We start from the raw sequence: 16223 nt of genomic DNA, 5'->3' as shown, positions 1-16223 counted from the left end.
ACCATGTTCATGAATCAAAAGACTCAATGATGTTAAGATGTCACTTCTCTTCAAATGAATGTAAACATTCAATGCAATGCCAATCAAAATAGACCTTTTTTTTGGGTAGAAACTGACATATTGATTCTAAAATTCAGTTAGAAATGCAAAGGACCTAGAATAGTCAAACTAACTTCAGTGGAACAAAATGGAGAGTTCAGAAATACATGAATATATATATAGACATATTTGGACACCTGATTTTTAGCAAAGGTACAAATAAAATTCAGTGGAGAAAGAATAGACTGTTCAAGAAAGGGTGCTAAGACCACTGGATAGGGGTGTCTGGGTGGCTCAGTCAGTTAAGCATCTGACTGGATTTCGGCTTTGATCATGATCTCAGGTTTGTGAGATCAAGCCCTGCACTGAGCACAGACCCTGCTTAAAATTCTCTCTCCCTCTGCCTGTCCTTACCCCCCACCTCAAAAAATAAAAAAATAAAAAAAAAACTAGATACACATATTAAAACCAAAACAAACCTTCAATCAGTTCCTTGCATCATATCCACAAAATGAATCACAGACCTAAATATAAAAATCTAAAATTGAAACATTTCTTGAAGAAAACAGGAAAAATGTTTTTGACTTTGCGTTAGGCCAAGATTTTTTAGTTACAACACCAAAAGCACATTTCATGAAAGCATACATCGGTAAATTGGACTTCATCATAATTAAAAATTTGCTCTCTTCAAATTACACTGTTTAGGGGATGAAAAGATACAGCACAGACTGGGAGAAAATATTTGCAAAGCATATGTCCAATAAAGGACTTGTTTCTAGAATGTATACAGAACTCTCCAAACTTAATAATACAAAACAACCAACCAAATTAAGAAAAAAAAATGGGCAAGTGATTTAAGCAGATATCCCTCTAAAAAAGATATACAGATGGAAATTAGCATATGAAAAGACATTCAACATTAGGTTGATAATCATTAAGAAAATGCAATTTAATACCATAATGAAATAATAATACACTTAGAGTAGCTAAAATTAAACAGGACTGATGATCCCAAGAACTGTAAGGATGCCGAGGAACTGGCATTCTCATGCATTTTTGATGGTAATTTGAAATAATACAGCCACTTTGAAAGTTTGGCATTTAAAAAAAATGAAATATGCACCTACCTATGCGCCTAGCAGTCTACATATAGGTATTTTAGCAATAAAAAATAAAGCATATATCCTACAAAAACTTGTGTAAGGATGCTTATAGTTTTATTTATAATAGTCAAACACTACACTACATCAAAAACTAATGATGTAATATATGGTGGTTAACATAGTAAAATAAAATTTAAAAAAATTAGTCAAACACTAGAAACAACCCAAATGTTCATCAAGAAGTGAATGGATAGATAGTACTGTGGTATAGCTGTGTCATGGAGTACTTTTCAACAATAAAAAAGGAATAAACTATTGATAAATGCTACAACATGGATGAATTTCAGAATAATTGTGCTGAATGAAAGAATTCAAGCAAAAGAAAGTACATACTGAATTATTCCATTTGTACAAAGTTCTAAGAAATGCGAATTTATGTATAATGACTGAAAGCAGAGCAGAGGTGGCCTGGGATAGGGTGGGGCAGAGAAGGGCTGGACAGAAGGACAGAGGGACACTAGGAAAGTTGTGGGAGTGGTAGACATGGGCACTTTCTTGACTACAGTAATGGTGTCACAGGTATGCATACATCAAAACAGCAAATAGTATGCTGTAAAAGTGTAGAGTTCATTTCATGTCAATTAGACCTCAATACACCTGTTTAAAAAGATGAAAATAGTCTTAAATATAATTATGGCTTATAGAATGTTAATAGTTACCATTAACTACGGAAAGAATAATTCAGTTGAAACAATCACTTCTTCAAATAGATCAGCAAAGGCAAACATGATGAATGAAGAATAAATTATCAGTAGTTGTGTTCATGTCACATTGCTCTTTCCTTACTGTGCTTTCTCTAGTGATTTTTGCTGTCTTAAAAAATCATTTGAATTTAGCTTTCAATGACCATGGCTTTGTTATTAAGAAATACCTTTAGGTCTGATCATTCTTGACAGCTTCACTAAGTATCATCTCCCTGGTATCTCCCACCTATATAATTTCTAATCCCTGGAGGACCTGCCTTGTCCCACACTGGGATTTACCATTCCTAGATCCTTGCCAGCCGAAGTGGCCTTGCTTTTTACCTACGGGGTATTTTGTGTTCTGACCCTTCCTTTTCAGCCTTGTTGTATTTCTTGTCCTGGTGTAACATTATCTCAGATGACATGGCTGGTAATTATTCCTCCCACACATCCTTCATTTGAAAGAGAACAGACTCCCAACAGATACCTGAGAAGATGTAAATGGGTCTCAGGCCTTGAGGTTCAGAATCCCCTGGAAGGCTTGTCTAGATAGAGAAGACCAGGTCCCACTCCCAGAATTTCTGATTCTGTAGTTTGGGGATGGGTTCAGAAATTTGCATTTCTAACTAGTTCCCAGATAATGGTGATGTCACTGGCCCCCCTAGGTGGGGGACAGGGGGTGCTACTTTGAGAACTATGCGTAAACACTACTGGCTTTGAAGTTGGATGGAACACGGTTCAATGGTTCAATCCCAGCTGCGTGCCCGAAGGTAATTTATTTATTTTAGTCTCAGTTTGCTCCCTTGCAAATTAGCAATTATTATTGTTACCTCTTTATAGGATTATTGTAAAGATGAAATGTATTAATATCTGCAAAGCACCTAGAATGTATGAGGATTTAATAAATAAAAGCTAGCATTACTCTTAGTAGATGAATTATCATTATTAGACCGCTCATTGAGAGGATATATGAGAAGAGACAAGTACTTCCCTCAGCAGGTGCCATCAGCAGACATCTCTATTTCAGTCTCTTAAGACTCATTGTTCCTTCACTTATCCATCAGGCACCCAGGCATTCTCTCTCTGGTCCAGTATCTTCCTACTGTCTCCCTGTTATCCCAGGTCATTTCTTCCCCACATTTAAACTCATTAGGCCTGTGTTTGATGACTTAGTCATCTGATAAGCCTAAGAAAACACATGTAGCTTAATTGGTGTCATTAGTACCTGGTGTTTCTCCCAGTGATTTTCCTCAAATTTTTAGTGACAATCAATTTTAGCAATGAAAGAAATCATGCGCGTGAAGTGTTTATGAATATGTGTGTATGTGGACATGTACTTTGGCAGGCTGTAAGGGGGATACATTGCAGATGACATTGCATCAGGGGCTGATTGCTTCACTAAGCTCAGGGACCTAACTATTGCATTTACTGGGAGCTAAAACAGAATCCAATTAAGTTTTTTTTTTTTTTTTTTTTTTTTTTTTTTGCCATCAACCTGCAGGAATTCTGGCTTGAAAGTCTTGTTTGCTCTCCTCTATACTGCAGCTCTCCTCCGGCGTTGCTTTTCATTCTCATCTGTCTCCCCTCTTAAAGAAACCATCAAATCAAATCAAAGCAGATGGGTCAAAGCAAGCCGACACCAAGAACGCCACACCTTAATCACATGACATCGGGCCCTAGTGCCTACATCTTGCTCCTATATAAAATCCTCACACAGAAAGTTGGGAGTGAGGCAGGCTTTCGAGATTTGGATACAACCCTGCCGACCATTTTGTTATTTAATGATGTTGGAAACTAACTGAGCTTAGCCTTCCAGAAGACAGGTGTGTTGCTTTATGGACCTTTCTGCAGAACACATAAAAGTGACGGGTGAAGGGAAGGGAGGACTCAGGGTTGGCTGGTTATCTACCCTGACAAGCAGCAGCGTTTACGGCTGTTCTGTGCCATCACCTTGTACAAATGAAGCTCATGTAAGCAAAATAAGTATGCAGGCAGGAACTTCCCATTTCCCTTTTCTCAATTGAGGGGCATCCAACCATAAATATGTTTCAAAAGAGGTTTAACATTTCTGATAAATTGATTTGAAGCAGCTCAGAGCTTCATTTAAATATCAGAGATCTTACTGCAAGGGCTCCCTGCCTCAGCCACAGCAATCCTTGGAGAGTCTCCCAGTCACTATACGCTGGAAAAGACATTGGTTAGCAAGTTTCCTTTGTCCCTGTTTAAGCCCTACTTCTGATTTCTTTTCCAGTTGCACAGTCTGATTCCTAGAATTAAATATTATCCCCTGCAATCAGGTTTTCTCCCTTTGCCCCTGGGATCAAGTCCCATTTTCTGAATTTGTTTCATGTCTTCACATTAAGTGCAGTAGTTTTTACCAAATACTGACAAATCACATATTCGGTCAACGCTTGTGGCTTCTTTAACTGTTAAAAAGTCCAATCCCTATTGTTAGATAAAACATACCATTAAGGATAATATTAGCTAAAGTGTTATATTAATTTTTCACTAAAGTGACCCATTTGTTACATACAGCTGGTTCTTAAGAAAAAGAAGCTTTAGGTATCTGTGGCAAGGTCGTAAAGCAGTAAAATAGCAAACTGGACTCAGTTTCCCCTGGCAATCAGCCTGTCTCTACTAGATCATGCCAATGTGCCTCTCATCAATATGTGTACCACTAATCTTGGTGGTAAACTAAAGCAAACTTAAATTAGGAAAGAAATCTTCTGAGGAGCACCTTCCTTCCTGTCATGCAAAGCATCCTAGACTCTCCATAGAAAAACTATGAAATGGAAGACTAATACTTTTCAAAAGTAACTAAGTTTAAAATAACTCAAAGAATCAAATTTCCTATTTAATTTTAGCTCTTCCAAAGGCACAATATGGGGGTTTATTTATTTATTCAAAAACATATATGTATACTTACCACATGTTGTAGGTAGTGGGGATACAGCCGCAGACAAAAATTGTTGCCCGTGTGGAGTTTATGCTTGTGTGAGGAGGTGGGGACAAGCCACTAAATAAGATATATACTATGCAGATGTTGATAGATGTGATGGAGAATGAAAAAGCAGGGAACAGGAGTGGAAAGGGGTGGTTTGGTTGTTACCTTCTAGCTCCCAGAACCATATTGGGGAAGAGAGTCTGGGGGGATGAGCAACCCAGAGTTCTGTGTCTCTTCCTCACTAAGGACAAGGGATGTGGAAAGACCAGGAGGCTTGGTATTTTCTGTAAGAAAGGGAATCTGGGAATTTGTGCTTCAGGGATAAGTCTGTCAGAGACTCTTGCTCCAGGCCTCTGAAACTTCTGAGAAAGAGAGTCCAACCTTCCCAGAGGCCCTCCAGGTTCATCCTGCCCAAGTGCCTCTGAAGACATTCAAATTCAAAGGTCAAGGGATACTATTTAAATTACAACCTTGTTTTATTTTTATCTGACTGTGCAACATTGACACTAATTAGTGAGGGGGAAAGTGGTGTGGGTGTTGGGACACAGCTCACTCTGGGCCTCTCTGAACATCCTGAGCTCCTACCTGCCGATGTGGACATGAGAGGAAGAAGGACAACTTTGTAATGTGTCTATATCAGAGAGGAGGCTTGGAGGAAGCAAGATTCTGTACCACCCTTGAGATGAGCAGCTGTACTATACCCTCAGTGAAGCTCTCCCATGGCCAATGACTTAAGCCTTCCTTAGAGAGATAAGATTATTTCTAGGAGTTCATGAATCTCGGCAAGACTAAATGTTTTGGCTTCCCAGCCAGACCCTACCCCCACTTAATTACTCCTAGAATCAAATCCAGCTCCCATGGAACCCAAGAGTGATCCCAGTTGCCCTTTACCATCATCCCTGGTTCATAGAAGTATCTTAATTAGAGATTACTATATACAATCCTAGAAGTCAGCAATATTCTATAGAAAAGTAACTGAAGAGAGGCTCAAGAATAAGAGAGAAGGTGGGGTTAAGAATAGAAATGCACAGTCAGTTCTGGAAGATATATTCAACACTCTGCCAAACTACTATTTTTGAGCCAGATTATCTTTTAGGTTATACGAATGTTTAGGAACAGGACATTCAGTACATGTGTGTTCATTACCCTTCCTCCAGTCTCTCATGCACCCCGTGGGGTGGTGTGCTGAACACTATCCATGACACTTGTGAAGGAGTGCATGCGACTCTGTTCTCATGGGAGCAAGTGTGTGCTTTGTGGGATGACCGGGCTCATTCCAAATATTTATGTAGGGAAAAAATAGTGAATAATGATTAAGTGAATATTTTGCAATTGCCCTAATAGGTGCATAAAATGGGTGATGAGATTTTCTAAACACTTTATGAAGAATCTCATAATTGCAGGAGTTGAAAGTCAAATGGTAGAATTATTAGTTAATTAATTGATGGAGTACAAATTTATAACAAGGAATCATAGTGCCGTTTCAAATAAGTGACACATCATCGATTATTATTAAATTATAAAGACAGTGAGAAAGGATTGTACATGATCTTTTTAAAGAATTTTTCTATTTTCTGTTTTAAACTGTAATTGTAAATCACAGGGATGATGCATTTTTCTATAGGAGATGTAAAAATAAAAACAATGTAGGTTAGCAAAGGGAAGAAAGTAGAAATCCTCTATTATCCTACTCGATGGATTTAAGTACCATTAACATTTTGAAGTATTTCTTCCTGTCTTTTTCTTTTTTTTTTTTTAAAGATTTTATTTATTTATTTGAGAGAGAGAGAATGAGAGAGAATGAGAGATAGAGAGCACGAGAGGGAAGAGGGTCAGAGGGAGAAGCAGACTCCCTGCCGAGCAGGGAGCCCGATGCGGGACTCGATCCTGGGACTCCAGGATCATGACCTGAGCCGAAGGCAGTCGCTTAACCAACTGAGCCACCCAGGCGCCCCTCTTCCTGTCTTTTTCTATATGTATGATATATTTTCTTTTTAACAAAAATAGGGTCATATTTGCATTGACTTCTGGACCATAGTTTAATTTAATAATATACTTTGAACATGTGCTTTGTGTCTATGGGGATTGTCCTTAATTTTTTTCTATAATATTATTTTGTAATATTCCTTAGTAGTCAGTCTATGTAGATATACTATGGTTTTTTAAACAACCACATTATTGTTTAATATTTAGGTTTCAGGTTTTCCATATTATGCTATTATAAATGACTGTGTAATATCTCATTATATACATCTTTATATGCTTATCTGATTATTTCTTTTTGATCACTTTCTAAACGTGACATTGATGGATCAAAGTCCTGAACACTTCTATTGCCCTTCAGTGAGGATGTATCAGTTTACACTCTTACCAGTAAGGCACGAGAATGCCTGTTGCATTTTACCTTCCCCAAACTGGACAATATCTTCTTTGTTACTTAATTTGTATTTAAATCTTTCCTGTTACAGATTTTTGTTTGTTTGTTTTTATGTTTAGGAAGACCATTCCTATCCTGAGAATAAGTTAATGTTTACAGTATTCTAAAAATTCCTTTATGATATCATTTTTTAATATTTAGATCTTTAATCCAACTGAAACTTTTATATAATGGGTGAGACAGGAATGTAATTTCACTTAAAAAAATGATTAACCTTTATAATATATTTTTAGAATAATATTCTTTCTCCAGATACTTGGATGGCACCTTAATTGTATACTAAATTGTGGGCTAATTTCTAATTTTCTAATCTATTTATCTGTTTATTTTTATTCCATTATTATACTGTTTAAAATTATTATATCTTTATACATTAGTTTAATAGATCTGGTAGATTGAATTGCCCAACCTTGCCAAGTACATTCTTTTTCATGTACCTAAATTTTCCAAGCTTTGTCAACTTACAAAAAAAAATTACATCATATAAAAATTTGATAGGATTTCCATTTAATTTATCATTAGAGAAATAGCAATCTAACAAATTTGAGTTTTCACATTTAGAAATTTGGTATATTTCCTTATGATTTTTTGAATAGTTCTTAGTAAGTTTTTGTGATTTTTAAACTGTATGCATATATACCCTCCAAATACTAATATTAATGTTTTTTCTTTAAAAACTAGCCTATAGTCTGTTGATGCTAAATACATTTATTTTCACAATTTTGAACCATGTGAAATTAAAGCTTAAAAATGTATTACATGAGATGAAAAAAATAAATGAAAGGTAAATGGAAGCTAATTAAAGTGCAATCCAAAACAAATATCTCCATGAGTATTTAAAGGAAGAAGTAAGTTCTTTTTTTAATTGTCAACTAATAACATGTTAAAAGAAAATTTAAATCTAAAGTTATTTTACAAATTTTCTAATCATTTTTTATTATCATAAAACTTGAAATACAACATAGGAAATGAACAACACTGCTTGCTCATTTGCCATTTCAAATAACTATAAATAGAAATAGAATTTCTGAGTAAAAGTTACATACACTGTAATTTTGATACATATTGTCAAGTTTCCTTCCATGGGGATGTGCCAATTTATACATCCACCACCAATAGGAGAGTTTGCCTGTTTTACCACAGTATCAAGAATAAAGTAGGTCATTAAATTTTAGGATTTGTGCCAATGTGTAAGTAAAAAAAAAAAAAGCCATCAAATTTCCATTTGCATTTTTCCCCTAAAATTTGGACAATTTTTCATGTTTTAGAAACTTTTTAATTTCATTTTTTTTGTGGAATGACTTTTGAAATTCTTTGCCCATTTTTAAAATAGAATTGTTGGTCTTTTTTCCTACCAGTTTCTAAGAGATCTTTATGTATGAGTGAGATTAACCCTTTAGGATATAAGATAATAATTTATAATTAAGATTTTTAATTTTTTTTACAGTGGTGTTTTGTTTTTGTTTTGTTATGTGGAGATTTTTATTTGTTTTTAAAATACAGCCACTTCAAGATTATAAATCAAATCATCCAGGTTCTCTTCTTGTACTGTTTGGGAAAATAAGTTTATATGTAAATCTTTGTTGCATTGAAAAATTTCCTGAGTTTCAGATAAGGTAGAAGTTTAAAATTATTTCTTTCAGACAACTAGCCAGTTGTTCTAACACCATTCCTTTACAAATTACTTTATTCCCATTGATTTGAAGTAGTACTTTATCTGTCATATACCAAATTTTCATGCATTGCTAGGTCTGTCTATGAACTCTATTACATTTTGTTGATATTTCAGCATCATATACCAGTGCCACAATTTTATTTTAGTAATATATATATTACTTGTGTGTGTATGTGTGTATGTGTGTAGAGAGAGAGACCTGTATATTTGTTTTGTACCCTGTTATCTTACTAAATTGTCCTTATAGTAGTTTTCAGTCTATTTTCTTGGGTTTTTCAAGTATACAATCATATCACATGATTCTTTTCTAATATATTAACTAGTTCATATCTACTTTCTATCTGAAACTTTAAATAATAGTGGGCATCCTTGTCTTTTTCCTAACTTTATTGAGAATGCCTTTACTGCTTACCTATTAAACACAATTCTGTCTTTTTGGACTGAGGTAGATATATTTTATCATGCAAAAATTATGCACTTGGTCTTATTTTATCAAGAATTTTTGTTAATAGCTTTTGCTGATTTGTGTCTAATATCTTTATATATGGAAATAATATTTTTCTCTCCAGTTTGGAAATAGAATAAGTTATATTAATGTATTTCCTAATATTGAACTCTTTTTGTAAACTCCACTTGGTCAGGATGCTCAGTTATTTTAATCCTCTTCTAGATTCTTTTTGCTAACACAAATGTGCAGTACCATTCCACAGTCTCTTTTCCCATGAATTTGATACCAAAACTCAGCTGGTATTAAAACCTGATTTGAGATGGTGTGAGACTCTATATTTACTTAGTCTTAGTATGATTATTGTATTTCTTGTAGAAATGTTCATGTAATTGACTGAAGAATGCTGACCTAGACCCACTGGCCGTGTAATATACTATACAATACATGAACTCCGTTCTCTTTGTAAAATCCACAACCCAAGGGTTTTAGATTGGGGATTTTGTATCTTATTAGTTCCCTATTACTAATTATAAGTAAAGTTGCCCTCCACTTATTTTCTTAATTTGAATTCTTTAGTTTGTATCAGTGTGATACTCATGAAAAAAGAAAATTCTGTAAGAGTTTAATTAACATTAGAATTCTTTTATTTAAAGGTTTGATGCAACCTTTTAAATTATGAAAATAAAAGCTTTTTTTGAAAATTCATTCAGTAAAGAGGCTTATGAAATGAAACATCAAAGTTTTTTGCTTCTACCTTTGCACTTTTATTCTTAGTTACTCTTCAGATCATTGGATCACTATTAAAAATTTGGCATGTGTTCTTCCAGAACTTTCCTTATGCCTCATACAAAAACAACAAGGGAGGGTTTAAAAAATTTTTTTAAAAGTCTGATTTATTAAGCTGAATAGCTTTTTATGTTTTTTGAACATTTGTATTTTGTGAGCTGTTTGTATACTTTTCTGTTGTTTTTATTATGATCAGTCTGTAAAGGTTTAATGTTTTAAAGAGATTAGCTTTTGTCTTTCCCCCCTTTACCTTCTCGCTTTTCCCTAAAAGCAACCATTGAATCATTACTAATGTTCTATTGTGTATCTACTTAGCTCTTTTCCTATATACATACAAATTTTAATATCTACTTAAAATTGTATATTAATTAAAATGTTTTAAACATATATCACTTAAAGTGTATGTATTATATATAAAATACATTAGTATATTATGCATAAAATAATATATAGTCTACTATACATTCCCTGCTTATTTTATATAGCAATAAAAAAAAATGCCAGTAGGGTCTTTTTAAAGGCTGCAATATATTTCATTTGTCCACTGAAGGACTATTAGGTTTTCTCCCACCGTCTTGCTCTTAAAATGTAGTAAAAATGCAGTACATGAATGTGGGGAAAAGAACAAGAGGAGGGATTTCTGACTTCAAGTTTCATGAAACTTTTGATGGAAAGTACCTTCTTAAAAGTTGTTTCTACCTTTTCTCACCCCTTTTTAAAATACCTTTGCCGATTTGGGGTATTACGAATTCCAAGTTATGATCAATACAGTATGGTATCTCATTTTTACAATTTTTATGTCCCTGGTCCTTATGAGGTTGAGCATATTTTCATATATGTGTTAGACGTTTGGTTTTCTTCTGTGAGTTTCCTTTCTGTATTCTTTGCCCATTTCCTTCCTTATGGAGTTGATTTTCTCTCATTTATTTCAAGGAGCTCATTGTATATTAGAGATCTTAACAATTACATGTGTCATATGTTTGCTCCCAGGCACCTCTAAAGTCTCTCTCTCATTTGTGTACTGTCCATCCCCTCCATTGTCTTCTTCCTTTCCATTTTCTCTTTTGCCTAGTCGATTTCCTGCCTTACTTGTATCAGTACTAAACTAGAAGAGAATAAGGGAAAAGGAATTAAATATTTGAATAGGGCCTTCAGTTTAGTTAGAAAGGATATGGAACCTTCTCAGCGTGTATGGAGGATTTTGTGGGTGGTTCCTGTCTATTCCAATTTTTCACAAAGTGACTTCCTTCAGAACCATTAATAATGACTATATATCCCAGTGAAAACAGGGAACTCACTGACATACTGGATTATCAAATGTAAAAAATACAGCTAGTCATTTGGATGTTCTAATGAACAAATATTTTATCAATAAAATGTATTTTCATTTACCAAATATTTGAAATATTAAATGATGCTCCAAACTGAATTTTTTTAAGCAAATGCTGTGCTACTTTACTTTTTTATATTATAAAGACAGAAAACCATAAAGAATCTTTATTAATTCACTCAGAAAGGACTCAGGCTGAAAGATAGGTCAAAGTAACACAATCTTGGGGAAAGATGGGCAGTTAGGAAATGTCATATTTTTCAGGAAGGCATTTGGATTGCTAGCTCTTGCAGAGATATAGAGGAGGGAGAAGCAAAGGCTTAATCATATTTTTAAAAACAATAAATTCCTTTGTCAATTCCCCCCCAGTCCTCGCCAAATAAAAAAGTACTTTCCTCTTTCTCTTATTTTTTCTGTGCCCAATCATTCACATTTTCCCTGAATGTTTCTTGTTTTGTCTGTTCTTAAGTAATCTGAGAATGAAGATTTTTATATTAGCTGAATATTGAGTTTTAAGGTCAGGTGTGGTAAATTCTATCATTTTAAACTTTTGTTTTATATCTTTAAAGCCTCTTGCTCTTGGCAAGTTATAATTCAGGAAGGCAGAGAAATTGATGTTAGTATGCAAAAGCAAAGTATTTGGCAGCCAAGATAATCAGCATTTATTAAAACTAAAAATGTTCAACATTTATGAAGATTTAAGAAATGTAGAAAATGTTATAGGGCTGTTTACAAATTAAGATTTATTGCCTGCACCTTGAATCCACAGGGTACATTTTTATCTTTTTTTTTAATCTAAGAAATTAGTGGCATACTTTAAGAGTTTACACTATAATAGGCAAATTAATCTTGTATAGAATGAAATAGGCTTACCATGTGTTGAAAATTTAAGAAATTGTTCCAATTGTATTCTGTCATAATAAACATCTACCCCTTCCCTCCCCCCATCTCTGCTTTTCCACACATGGGTCATCTGTTTCTGTTTTCTGGGCTAAGCTTACAATGAGAGCAAGCAAGATGGGTCTCCATCTTTACTGTTTTACTTTACTGTTCTGTCAGTAAAAGTACCAGTATCATTGGTGGTCATAAGGATTCTTCAGTGATCCTTAATATGCTTTTCTTTGACAATGATTATACTTCAATTTTTGGGGACAAGTGACTAATTAGTGTCATATAAAAAAAGATAATATGTCATAATGTTACAATCAGAGTTTGTCTTTCTAGTAAGTCCAATTCACGTTCATTTCCCTTATTAAAAAAAGAAAAAAGTTTGCTTGGAAATGGCAAAAAGGAACAGAAACTATAGTGTGTCATGAACAAAATTCTGGAAAACTTAACTAATCTTGTTCTCTTAACATGTTTTTCAGGAACATAATGAGTGACTAATTAAATAATTGAACAATTAAAGTCCATTTATTATATGATGTTTTGATACAAAGAGGGTTTCATTTGAAGACAAATTTCTACTCTGGCACATGGAGAGAAGTTGAATAATCTTGGGTGACATCAAACTAAAGGTGATTGGTTGTAGTGGATGATTTGACATTTGATGTAGACATTAATTCTGGATATGTTAGGCTTTGGTGTGGGGTCACTAGGAGGATATGGTAGTATATGTGTAAACCCTGTGTTTTAAATATAGGGTCTAGTATGCTTTCAATCTGTGTGTATTCTAAGTATGTCCAGATGAGAGTTCTTAACTATAAGCATAATTTTGTTTACCATAAATGTGAAACAAAGCCAACCAGGGACACCTAGGGAAGAGAGGCTCCTCAAGGACCTGTTCAGACAGTTGCTTCTAGAAAAAAAACAGTCTTCAGTCAAAGACTTGTCAATCCTATTTTTAAAGATTGATTAGGTAGCTGATTTTTTCCTCCTTCTGTCCTTGGAGAAAATGAAAAATAACAGGTCCTCTTCCACTTTAGACTAACCATTCATATACTTTATGACAGTTAGGTCTCCCTTGTGCTTTCTCTTCTCCAGGACAAATTATGCTAACTCCTTGAGTCTGTCCTCATAGGTCCTATTTCTCAACCATTAAATCATCTTATTGTTCTTCTCTGGATCTTTTCCAGTTTCTTCAAAATCCTCTAAAAAGTATAAAGTCTTAAATTATATATCTTTACATATATTAGATAGGTTAGGACTTCAGGATGATATTTATTTCCACCTTCTAAGTCAGAAAAGATGGTCACTATGACACAGGTCAGTTGGATGAGAGGAATAAGAATAAAGAGAGAAGGCAAGTGAGCAGTTGAATATTCAACTCAGCATATTCATGTGATCAGAAATAGTAAAACTGTGTCTGCAAAAATGTCATGTGTTCTTCCTAAGTCCTTTGGAAGACACTAAAACACAAAAAATATTATAAAAACAACCAGAACTGCTTTTGTTTTTTCTTTAAACAGATACCTCTTTTTCCTAATTATAATTCTATAAAGAAAAAGATTAGTAGGTGAATTAACGTAATGGCAAGTTCAGCACAAAAAAAATAGAGGTGGGTGATAGAGGAAGATGAGCACTTGCTAACTCAAGGAAAGGCACAGGTATTCAGCATTAGACTGACCTCAGCTTAATTAAGAGCTACAACCACTTTTTCAAGCAGGTATTAATGACAAGAGGGGGCATTTGTGGATTGTTATCTAGCATAGCTTTATTTTTTTGGTAGTACATGACTAGTAGGAAGAACATGATACTAGCTTTGCTGATATGCTGCCCTGTGTCTATGGCATTAGATTGTCTTCTCTGTGGCATCACCTAGATTTTGAGTGACCAGCATGATCAGCGTACTATAGGCATTTCAACCTCTCTATTCCTTAGGGCCAAAAAAGAACCCATAATCTTATAAACTAAGTTCTCCTCTGTCTAATTACTATGAGAGTAAGATTCCAGTGTAATAAAAACCTAGAATAAAAGCCCTAAATCTTCTAGTCTTTCTTACTTCAACTTAAGTGCATTAATGATTGAATTCTGTATTTCTTTAATAATTTAAACCTAAAATTTTCTCTAAGCCCAAAGCAAAATACCTGGCACTTACCCTACTCTCTCTCCTGGGTTATGCACTATGAAATGGGGTGAACTGCTTCATAGCCTCCAAAGAGAGAAATTAAGTCATTACAAAAAGGTGGTTCTGTGTTCTTTCCAATATTCTCCCTATAAATCAACAGTAAATAATAGGGATCACAACAAAGTCAGCTTATAAGAGATTTAATTCCCCAGATGGAAAGCTTTATGAAACCCATTGCTGGTTTATTTTCATGTTAAGGTGGGATAAAAATATAAATTTGCCCTGCCCATATTGAAGAACCCCAGGCAGATCTTAGAGGGCTCTTGCATCGAATGGTGGGCAGTGGTAAAATATTTGCAGTTTGCACTAACCCCTCTTGGAAAGCTAATGCAGTATGGTCTTACCATTTTTGCAGACAGGACAACATTGTTCTGGTTCATAGACTGGGTTGACACACTCAGGAACTGCGCAGTCTGCTACAACACAGTGAACTTCATTGCTGGGCTCACAGCGACACCATTCACATGGAGAGGGCTAGGAACAAATCTAAAATTAGCCCCTTTTCTCCTATAACTTAATGCTTTGCACATTCATATGCTGTCAGAAGATAAAACATCAGTGTTTATATTGGCTTTACTGTATTAACTCCATTTACCATGTGTATGATTCATTTTTCCCCAATGGAAAGCAACCTGGAAATCCAAGCCACAGTGGGTCGCCGTGTGCCACTCAGGTTGCCATGAGCAATTGGAGCACACTGGGATGACTCTTCCTATGACTTATATTCCTACTTTCCAAAGAAATGTTTGGACAACTAGTATGTCACCTCCTGGTTTGGTTTCCGGATGTACTGATTGCTCTGCCTTCCTCTGGTAAACAGGAATGATACTGGACCATGTGAAATAAGTTTTTGCCATTTGTCACTTCTTTTTTCCCCAAGAAAGACAAAGATTACTGAGAAAAAAGAAAATGGTAAATGGATATCCTTACCCTTTGTAGGAACTCTTTTCCAAGCTAACCTAGCTCTAAATGGCTTTTTTTCCAACATGAATTTTAGAAGAGATTGCATTTGAGATCCAAACACCCAGGTACTGCCTCTTGAAAGATTTAGTGAATAACTTTAATCTTGCCTGCTTGCTGTTATGAATGAACTGAAATCGATTGACTTAAAAAGCCACATTTAAGAGTCAAAGACTCTAAAAATGGAATTGAAAAGTGATTAATTTAGAGGGGAAAAAAAGGGCAGAAAACAATTTTTGTCTCAACAGTACTTACCAGCCACGAGTGAGTTTGAGATTTTCTGTTTCTTTTCTAGAAACTGCCTAATACCACAAATCATCTCAAGCAGTGACCACTCTGTGACTTTCTCAAGTTCTAGCTCTCCTTTCTCATGAAACAGAGGCTTGGAATTCTGGAATAAAAAGTTGGAGGTCTTGGAAGTTATACAGGTCTATATTTCTCAAATCATGCCATTTGTTCTGAGAAAATTCTGCCTCTTGTCCTGTGCCACAGGGCTATATTTCCTCTCTTGCAAACTGTGTTAATTAAAGCTCTCTGCTTTTGTCTCAGTGGCTAATGTCCATGTCAGCTCTTGTTTCTTCTTGAACCTGACCATTTGGATAATATCAGTGCTGCTTGACTCAGGTGGTCCGTGGGGGTGAACATCTTTCAACTAATTATTTTCAAATTAATGTTACCTTTGCCTTCTGCT

At 34.8% G+C, this 16223-nt stretch overlaps 1 protein-coding gene across 1 annotated transcript in view; it reads right to left on the bottom strand.

Moving 5' to 3' along the window:
- The window catches only part of VWC2L (von Willebrand factor C domain containing 2 like), a 151447-nt gene that overhangs the window by 110600 nt on the left and 24624 nt on the right, over positions 1-16223 (bottom strand). Inside the window, exon 3 of the mRNA XM_027591078.1 lies at positions 14917-15046. Within this exon, the coding sequence (XP_027446879.1) occupies positions 14917-15046 (130 nt within the window). The remainder of the gene's footprint in view (positions 1-14916; positions 15047-16223) is intronic.

Source organism: Zalophus californianus, chromosome 3, assembly GCF_009762305.2.
Source record: "Zalophus californianus isolate mZalCal1 chromosome 3, mZalCal1.pri.v2, whole genome shotgun sequence".
Taxonomy (NCBI): Eukaryota; Metazoa; Chordata; class Mammalia; order Carnivora; family Otariidae; genus Zalophus; species Zalophus californianus.
The sequence above is the reverse complement of the archived record's forward strand: the minus strand, read 5'-3'. Positions and strand labels throughout refer to the sequence as shown.